This window comes from Etheostoma spectabile, chromosome 7 (genome assembly GCF_008692095.1).
Source record: "Etheostoma spectabile isolate EspeVRDwgs_2016 chromosome 7, UIUC_Espe_1.0, whole genome shotgun sequence".
Lineage (NCBI taxonomy): Eukaryota > Metazoa > Chordata > Actinopteri > Perciformes > Percidae > Etheostoma > Etheostoma spectabile.
In genome coordinates this window covers 17842758-17853141 of record NC_045739.1, presented here as the reverse complement: position 1 = coordinate 17853141, position 10384 = coordinate 17842758, and the positions used below count along the sequence as shown (strand labels likewise).

At 41.3% G+C, this 10384-nt stretch overlaps 1 protein-coding gene across 2 annotated transcripts in view; it reads right to left on the bottom strand.

The window, feature by feature from the left end:
* Positions 1–10384, bottom strand: part of fam131c (family with sequence similarity 131 member C) — a 14202-nt gene that overhangs the window by 2534 nt on the left and 1284 nt on the right. For both annotated transcript variants that reach the window (XM_032521706.1, XM_032521707.1), the window contains exons 2-5: positions 9631–9689; positions 7085–7169; positions 2677–2901; positions 2322–2411 (exon numbers count right to left, since the gene is read on the bottom strand). In XM_032521706.1, the coding sequence (XP_032377597.1) occupies positions 2322–2411; positions 2677–2901; positions 7085–7169; positions 9631–9689 (459 nt within the window). The remainder of the gene's footprint in view (positions 1–2321; positions 2412–2676; positions 2902–7084; positions 7170–9630; positions 9690–10384) is intronic.

Sequence of the window (10384 nt, the reverse complement as noted above, 5' to 3'; positions counted from 1 at the left end):
AAGGAGGCTGAGGGTCGAATTGAGAATTAGGAAAAAGGTTTAATGCAACAGCAGTGATGAAGATGATAAGACAAAGACAAACATGATACAAACAAACAAAATAACACTGCAGCTGACAGCGGACTGATCCACGCTCCTCTTGACGGAGTCACGTGAAAGCAGTCCTGAAAAGTCCTAAATGGCACACTTTTATCCCATACACCTTGGGGCGGTTTCTTTTCCCCTGGTGCATTCAAATCCTTGCTCATTGGTCCGTTGTTGTCATGACAGCAGATCTAGTGCATCTTTGCTGTCCAATCAGAACCCGCCCTCTACACCTCCGGGGGTCACCCCTTGGTAGCAGAGCAAATGGTTCTGTCGTGCAAATGTGAAACTCTGCATCAACATAGTCCAATCAACATTGTATTGTCTCAGCCTAGACTAAAACCCCAGGGGACAGGAGACAGAAGACCACCTTTTGTTGCATAGCAGGAAGCCCCTTTCCATATGTTAAATGCCAGACTTGACCTGATCAACTCTTACAGTCAGAAGGTGGGGGGAAAATGGGGACAGATGTATGCAATTTCTAACCTTTTTAAAAAATTTTAACTTTTTAAAACTCAACAATACTTCTCTCTCTCTCCCCCTTCCCTCCTTTCCCTTAAATTGAGGTTTGGTCTTTCACTGCTTCCTGGTAGCAGAGTTTGGGTTATGACAAACTCTGAAGGTTATCTTCATGATACAAACAAACAAAATAACACTGCAGCTGACAGCGGACTGATCCACGCTCCTCTTGACGGAGTCACGTGAAAGCAGTCCTGAAAAGTCCTAAATGGCACACTTTTATCCCATACACCTTGGGGCGGTTTCTTTTCCCCTGGTGCATTCAAATCAGTGCTCATTGGTCCGTTGTTGTCATGACAGCAGATCTAGTGCATCTTTGCTGTCCAATCAGAACCCGCCCTCTACACCTCGGGGGTCACCCCTTGGTAGCAGAGCAAATGGTTCTGTCGTGCAAATGTGAAACTCTGCATCAACATAGTCCAATCAACATTGTATTGTCTCAGCCTAGACTAAAACCCCAGGGGACAGGAGACAGAAGACCACCTTTTGTTGCATAGCAGGAAGCCCCTTTCCATATGTTAAATGCCAGACTTGACCTGATCAACTCTTTACAGTCAGAAGGTGGGGGGAAAATGGGGACAGATGTATGCATAATTTTCTAACCTTTTTAAAAAATTTTAACTTTTTAAAACTCAACAATATCTCTCTCTCTCTCCCCCTTCCCTCCTTTCCCTTAAATTGAGGTTTGGTCTTTCACTGCTTCCTGGTAGCAGAGTTTGGGTTATGACAAACTCTGAAGGTTATCCTTTTGAGGGATACCCTGAGGGTTAACGCTTTAGTGGATTGGAAAATGAGTGCCATGCAATGGCCTGTGCCTACCTTTAGTCTCCATTCAACTGCGTAGTCGTCGGATGCGTGGGGAGGCTAATGGGATCCGAGCACACCTAACCCTAACCCTAACCCTAACCCCTAACCCCCTAACCCTAAACCTAAACCCTAACACTAACCCCTAACCCTAAACCCTAACCCCTAACCCCCTAACCCAACCCTAACCCCTACCCCTAACCCTAACCCTAACCCTAACCCTAACCCCTAACCCTAACCTAACCCTAACCCTAAACCTAACCCCCTAACCTAACCCCCTAACCCTAACTAACCCTAACTGCGTAGTTGTCGGACACGTGGGGAGGTAATGGGATCCGAACACACTAACCAAAACCCTAACCCTAACTACCTAACCCTAACCCTAACCAAAACCAAAACCCTAACCCAACCCTAACCAACCTAACCCCCTAACCCCTAACCCTAACCCTACCCTGACCCTAACCCCACTAACCCTAAAAACCCTAACCCCTAACCTAACCCTAACCCTAACCCTAACCCTACCCTAACCCTAACCCTACAACCCCAACCCTAACCTAACTGCGTAGTGTCGGACAAGTGGTGTGAGGATGAATGGGATCCGAACACACCTAACCCAAAACCCTAACCCTAACCCTACCCTAACCCAAAACCCTAATCCTAACCCTAACCCCTAACCCTAACCCTAACCCTAACCTAAGGTATATATATATATATGATATGTTATGCAAACACTATATGTGCTATGCAAATATATGATATGATAAAATGCATATCATATAATATGTTTGCATCCATTAGTTTACTTGCATTAAGATCTGCACATTTTGCGTGGCAAATTTCAGATTAGGATAAAAGAGAAATCCTAGACCTAAAGCTCCAGTGACACATTCCAGTGATCTTTTTACATGGCGTACCTTGTAAACTGGTGGAGGGCTGCTCTGAGCTGTCGTTCATGGACCACATATGCATAGAAGCCTCAGCCAGGGCAAACTGCTCTGCTACTCCTGTGAAACATACACATGTTATGTTCCTTTTCTCAGAAGTCGACCACTAGTTGTTTTCATGAAGTCCGTGAGGATCAAAAGGAAATTGAATAAGTGCACTAGATTTAAGTTACTGTCATGGTCTTAAGGGCCATTGATTTTTGTAGGAGCTCCGTCTGTAAAAGCCAATCGAACAGAAACAATGCCCCAGAGGGATCTGAGCTTCACTTCATCTCCACTGACCACATCTTGTTTCTGCTGAATTCATTTCATTCATCTGTCTCACCTGCAGCGAAGCGAGCTTCCTTGATCTCGTCCGTCATGTGAGAGTAGAATTGCTCGTCCTCGTGAAGCTCGGCCCCCATCCCCCCCCAGGCCCCGCTCCAACCACCCCCACTTCCACTGGTCTGGCTGCCTCCCCCCCAACCCTTCCACTCAATCAGGTGAGCAACTCGCCCCTGGGCCATCGCCGTCGGCTTGGTGATATGCTCCTTTACCGTGGCAACCAGACCTAAAAAAGGGGAGGAAGAGGGATACATCTTGATAAAGTGGATCAGACAGTAAATGTGGTAACACATGAATGGAAACAAGTGATAGGCTATGAAATGGTGTACAGTAGGTGATAGAGCAGGGCAAAAGTAAGGGACATTGGATGTGGACGTGTAAAAAGGAGACACAGACTGAGAAGAATCAGGAAATGGTTATACTTGAGAAGAAAATCTACATTTTTTGCATTTTCAGACTTGAATAGCCTAAAGCATGACAGAGGACCTTTACCGATGAAACGCTCCATAGAAAAGGAATTGGAGAAGACTGAAAACAACAGTGTGACATCACACAAGGTGATTTTGGAGAGCATTACGTGTTTTCTTGTTTTTTTTTTATTTTACAGACAGCACTTTGTTTGTCTCTATATCTATGTTATAACTTAATAATAAATACATTTACTTTTTCTTGTTTTCTTTTTTTGTTTGTTTACAATTTACTTAAATTTAAATGGTTATTTATTACCAACAACACAACACAAAACAAAACAACTTTGGTCCTGTTGTGTAGTTTTAATTAGAAGTGTATTTCAGACAATGGGCCCTATCTTGCACCCAGCGCAGCGTGGCGCAATGCCCAACGCAAGTTTCTTTGCTACTTTAAGACCAACACAGTTGTTAATTTCAGAAGTCCTTTTGGTTCATATAATTTTAAAGATGTGTACAGACAGAAAGCAAAGCAAATTTTTGCCTTGCGTTGTCTGCGTGATTTTGTCTACTGTTTGTGCAATCAGTGTTGATTCACTCCAAAAAGCCAATTTGCCAAACTGTACGCCCCTTTTTTGGAGTATATCATGCCTTTTGTTTTAATTCTGGGATTTTACCAGGTCAAAACATAAGACATAAATCTTATTGTTTTCAGGTCAAGTCTTAAGTCAGGCCAGTCATAGTACTCAATGGAAGTCAAAGTCCAGAGTCCTCATTCTTATGACTGACTTAAATCCAAGCATTCCATCTGTAGTTACGTTGCTTGCACTAAATGGACTCCTTTCAAGCAGTAGGAGGTGCTGTTCAGTATCTCCACATTAGGTTAGTCATAACCTGTAGAATCACTGGGCAAAACCACAAAAAACAATTTATTTTAATCACACAAGGCAAGGGTATAAAGCTCTAGGGAAATGAAGAGTTGAAGTGCAAGTGACAGCATACCTTGGTCAAATTGCAAAACGGATTTACCTAATAGACATGAAACGACAAAAGGTAAAGCTCAAAAAGGCAAAGGTGGAAAAAGAGTATGAGGAGGAAAGGTTAAGGTAAGAAGGTAAAGAAAAAAGGAAGAAGAATGCCAAGAAGAGAGAGAGCGAGGGACAGGGTAACAAGCTCAGAGAGAAATGGAGACAGTCAAGTGAAAAAAGGAAGCTAATAGGGTTTGCGTGCATCCTGGGCTAATTAAACCTGAGAAAAACATCCCAAAATATTATTCTCATTTGATCTTAACACATAGAGACGCTTCTCTGTGTTTTGTTTTGCACTCCAGCTCCCACTGCTGTCTCACCCTGCGTTCGCACTGTGACGACTCTGTTGTGATGCTGTTCTGCTGACGCTCGGTGGTGAGGAAGCTGTGCTTGCATCTATTTAAGTTATGTGCACACCACAGGAAAATCCTATTGTTTTTCAAAATGGATATGTTGGCGTTGCTGTCCACACTGCAGTGGGAAAATGACCAAATCATATTGGGTTGAGGGTTGCACCCCACAGAATAATCATGTGTGCCTCTGAATGCAGAGGGCAGCGGCAAGCCAGACTTCTCAGTTAAACTGTGGCTATAGTGCAGGCTGCAGTTAAAAACACTGTGCTGTTTCGGGATACTGACTGTGCAAATGTATTGGCCTGGTAGAGTTATTGTGTCATTAAAAATTGCAACACAAACTATGTATGAAAGTGGCATACATATTTTCATGGTGGATCAACAATACTGTAACAGTCTTGTTAGTCTATGTAGACAACGTTTCCTAATGTCCCTAATTTTTGGCCGGGTGTCCATTACCTTCACTTTTCTTTGTGGTGGCATTCTTAACTCTGGTGATTTCTGAGGACTATGGTTAACTGCTCCTCAGATCTCTGCGGGGTAAATCCAGACAGCTACTTAGACTATCTATCCAATCTGAGGATTCTGTTGCACGACGAAAACAACCTTTGAATGAGAGCACATTCCACCAAAATAAGTTCCTTCTTGAAGCTATTGAGTACTGAGTTTCCTTGGTTGCTGTAAGAAATGATTGGATTTCTCAGTCTTGTTTATCGTCTTGCTATAGTACAAAGCTTACACGCTTGACAAAGTAACCAAAGTCAGTAAGGAATAAATCCAGTCACAAAAACAGACATGTATTAAATTATGAAATGCATGTTGTGAGGAAACACAGCCAGAGGAACAAACATTGAGTGTTATGAAACCGGTAGGTAGGGCTGTAGGACAGTACTCTAGACCATTTTCTATGGTCTCAGACTCTCGGACTGGCATTTGGACTCGGACTTTACATGGTCTCGACTAGTCCTGGTCCTTGTCCTAGTCCTTGTCTTGGACTTGACTAAGGTGGTCTTGACTACAGCCCTGCCTGTAGGTGCTTCATTCGCAGCTTTATTATTTACCAGCCAGCAAGACTAATTCTAGAAAACCACTAAAAAGGGTAAGATGGATAAGTACTGTTATTTGCTTTTTTCCAAGCCACAAGTGTTGATTTCAAGCTGTGGTGAGAAAAATCTGCAGATTGCGGTTGTGAAAAAAAACAATTAGGATCCAAACGATGTGTGCTTTTAAAGGCTGATAATTCCAAAAGGCATGGTTTGTGATGCCTGTTTATTTTTATCAATGTGCCTAGACATTATTCTACAGACAACACCATTAACACTTTGTTTTGAAGTGATCTGTCTTTATAATATGAGCTATGTTGAAAACACGAAGCACGGTTTAACCAGTACATTGTGTCATGGTTGTGGTGTTGTGTTATAGTTTTTCCTTTTCCATTGTGTTAATTTATTCCTTGTTTACTGTCTCTCGTGTTCTCTGTTGGATTTGACCCTGTTTTCATTCTTGTGTATGTTTGTTGCTTCAGTTTCCTGTTTTATTTTGTAGTCTGTTTCTCCCAATGTCATGTCTAGTTTTACTTCCTGGCTTGTGTTTTCCCACCTTTGTAACTGTCTGCCCCGCCCTGATGTGTTTCACCTGTTCCTGAACCCTCACGTCACCTGTCCCTTGTTTCACCCTCGTTGGTGTATTTAGTCTCTGTGTTGTTTTGTCTGTTGTCAGATCATTGTGTGTATTTCTACCCCCTTTTGTCTCAATGTTCCAGTTTATTTTAATGCTCTGTATTTTTTTTCCTCCATATTTTTTGAAACTACTTTTTCCTGCTTACTTCAGGAATACTTTTCTTTTTATTTGTTTAGTTCTCAAAGACATGCACACATTTGAAATAACAAGTTTTTCCTCATCGAAAAAATCATGAAACCTAAAAAATGTAAATATTTCAAAGTTATAATATTAGCTACTTGCCCCATGTATGTCCCTACCATATTTCGAGGCTTCAGACCAATCAGAACAAATGAGACATTTTTCTTCATATGCAGGTTAGTAACTGCATACTAAATATAGTCTTTGGGCACAAATGATGACTGACAAGTGATTAAGTCTGAGCAAATGTCAAAAAGCTTCTTTTTTTTTTTTGGACTCGACCGGTTCTCTCTCTCCCAAAGCAGGTGTCAGCCTTTCAACTGGCTGCCTGAATGTCTGCATCTGTCTAATGTATTCATGAGGTTTTCACAGCCTTCATAATTATACTGTCGGGCTAATAAAAGAGCTTTCATGGGGGAAAGTTCAGCAAGGAATAACACATTAAGTCCGATAATTAACTTCCTGCAGAGAGAGGGAAGCAGTGGAGATGAGGCAGACGAACACACAATGAGGAAAAGGGAATAAAAAAGAGTAGACCCCACATGAAGAGAAGAGTAATCAGACTCAAAGGTAAAGAAGAAAATCCTTTGGGAGAAAGAAATGTCTGTCTGTCTGGGTATATTGGCATTACAGCATACGTGTGAGAGAAAGGGCACAAGGGGGAGGGAAATTACATTACTAACCTCCCATGGTTAATACTGTAGATTGCTGTTTTCCGTGTCGTGTGTGTGTGTGTGTGTGCGCGTGTGTGCATGTCTCACCCATCAAAGAGGAAGTGGCCAGCTCGCCTATATCATAGCCGCTGGTTTTATCTGCCACACTGCCGTTGGTTGGATTCTGGCCATCCTGCACAATACGACGCACAAGAAGAGGGAGAATATCACATCTCTATCGTTAATGTAAGGTAAAAAGCTTACATTTCCAGAGTAAACTAAAAAAAATAGATTGATTTTAGCTTGTTGCAACTGCATTACAACATGGGTTTTTGAATAGATTTCATATGACAAAAAGAGATTTTTCATCTCACGGATGAGCAGGTAACCCCTTTATGTAATATATAAAAACCTTTAAAGCATCTTGTATGATGTTTTCAACCGAGTAGTTATGACCTTTACATTCACAAAAAACAGCACATACACTATACACACATAAGGTCTTTGCATACATCCTCCTCTGGCAATCATGTCTGTGTGTGATGACTCAACCCACATACACAATAAAAATGGTGATTAAGACAATAACAGACGGCTTTTGTGAAAAAAAACAACAGTATTCCCACTCAATCGAGAGGTCTTTTAAACTCAAATAACCGTTAAGTTTTATTTAGTTTAGTTTAGTTTATTGATTTACACAGATTAATATACACATAACCTACACATACACAGCACCTCAGCCTGCGGTTTGAAAACATGCGGAACCAGCTGGCTTTAGTCCACTGCCTCTGGGTAAAAATGCCTTTGATGATACTAAATGACAATTTTAGCACCATCAGAGTCTTTTTTCCAGACCCACATTACAGAGAAATCTAGTCTCAGGGGGACATGAGAGAGAGGAAGCATGGTCATTTGAAAATACTACTGGGTTTCTACTGATACAAAGCTTAATCCTAATTGGTGAAGTACAGTATCCCTTTAAATAATCATTGTAAGACACAGTTTGGCAGATTTGACATTTGTAAAAGGAACTTATACAGGCAAATAAAAAGTTTGTGAAAGGGCTGAGTATATGGAATTCACTCAACCGAACTAGTGTTACAAAAGAGAGTACTAAATTTACAAACATTTCCTACTTTATTAAAAGTCTGTGCTCTAAACTCTAAACTGACCATTCTTAATTCTTCAGGGGCAATACATGTAAATGAGCAGCAGATTTAGTGGCATCTAGCAGAGAGGTTGCAGATTGCAACCAACTGAATACCCCTCTGCTCACCCCTCCCTTTCCAAGCGTGTAGTAAAACCTACACTGGCTTTCAGGTAACCCAAAAATGCAAAAGATCCTCTCCAGCCAGTGTTTTGTTTGTCCGAAGGGGTCATGCCTAGCTATTACCATGACGTTTTAAACTCCAGTCGATTATGAGGACTATGGTTGACGGCTCCTCAGATCTCTGCAGAGTAAATCCAGACAGCTAGCTAAACTATCTGTCCACTGTTCAATCTGAGTTCTCTGTTGCACGACTCAAACAACTTTTGAACGTACACACGTTCCACCAAAACAAGTTCCTTTCCGAGGCTATTTTAGCAGCGGTACCGGGGCTCTGTCCGGCGCTTAGTGCCGCCCAAGACGATTGTGATTGGTTAAAAGAAATGCCAATAAATCTTTTTCTAATTCTTAGCTTTAGGTGATTATCAACTAATGAAAACAGCTATGAAAATTGCATGCCATTTTTTTTTACCAATAGATCCCCCTAAATTCTACTCTCTCCTTTAAGTGTCTTCTGCCAATAGCTGTCCAGCTAGCTAGCAACACTAGCTACAGTTAGCTAAATCAAACTGTTAAATACAAAACAATAACTCTTTTTGTGAAAACACAGATTCTACCTAAAATACCAAGACTAAATGTTTTTTTTTTTAATTTTTAAGAATTTGTTAAATGCTTGTGAAATTCATTTTAATAGCGGGTGTTCATATTTAAAACACAAATGTAGAGAAAGATAGCTGATGAGCCATGTAATTTCACTCCAGTTTCCTGCATGGAGAGTGTGCTGGAACATGGCTGACGAACAGAAGAGATATCAATCATAAAATGCAGCCGAACAGCTATCTCACTATGCAATAAACACATATGCAAATGATTAGCTACATTACAAGATTAACATGAACTGTTCTCTATGCATTAAAAGAATGAAGGAAGGAAGCAGGTGTGAACATTAAAGATTCTGCTTATTTCACTCTTATTCAATCAGCACAAGTGTGCTGGTAAACATTGACAAGGTCGGCTCACCCAAATCATAGAAAACCTGTTTTTTATTTTTTATTTTTTTTATCTCAAATGGTATTAGAAACTAGAAGTGGATTTATTAGCCCAGAGTGTAAGATCTCTGTCTCTGAGATTTCTTCTCTTACCCCAATAAAGTTTAAGTGAACAGATTTCTCTCCATTGCTCACAGCAATGACCGTTTTAGTTGAAAATTTAAAAAAGAAGTAGCCTCTGGATAATTTACAGAACACAGATCAACAGTTTTTGTAAGGACTTTTTTTCTTGATAGAAACAAAGCCAATGCGTGTTGCTAACATATGAGAGGTAGACATAAGAAAAGGTCAATTGTAAGGCCAAAACCCATGAGGTGAATGTCACTGCTTCTACTCACCTTGACAGAGGATGTCTGACCCTCCTCAATCTGGTCCGCTGTCATTGGAAGGTGGGGCTCTGTTGGGAATCACACACAAATACTGGTGCTGGAATCATTCTGTGTGTGTGTGTGTGTGTGTGTCTGTGCGTGTTTTATTCATTGATGTGTAATGGCCAGGGGTCAAGTGAGGCTCATTATGGATGAGAGACAGAGAGAGAGACAGACCGAGTGTTGAATCCTCATCCAGTCATATAACTGGAGCCTCTCTGCATACACACCGGCCCATACTATGCCTATTTGCTTTTAAATTGCTGGTGATGAGGATAATATGAATGATGAGAGGAAATTAAACAGAGTTCAGAGCGATGGAGAATTAACATCATTGAAAAGGTCAGTGGACACACACACACACACACATTTGCAGCAGAAATAGAAACTCATGCCTGGGGTTTCCCTTGGGAGGTGTCATCAAGACAATTGGCTGTCGCTATGGAAACGCGACAGCAACATGAGGCGAGTGATCCCCTTCCATTTACTTAAGTCACGATCGCCAGAACAGACACACACGCGCACACACACACGCACATACACACACACACACACACACTGGTGCACAGAGCTAGATCTGGTCTCTGGCTTCATAAAGTGATATTAGCAGGTCAAGAAAACCATCAAGACCCCAGAACCAATCTACTGTCTTTGTGGAGTTAAATCTCATCCTGACTCACAACACACACACATGCACACACACACACACACACACACACACACA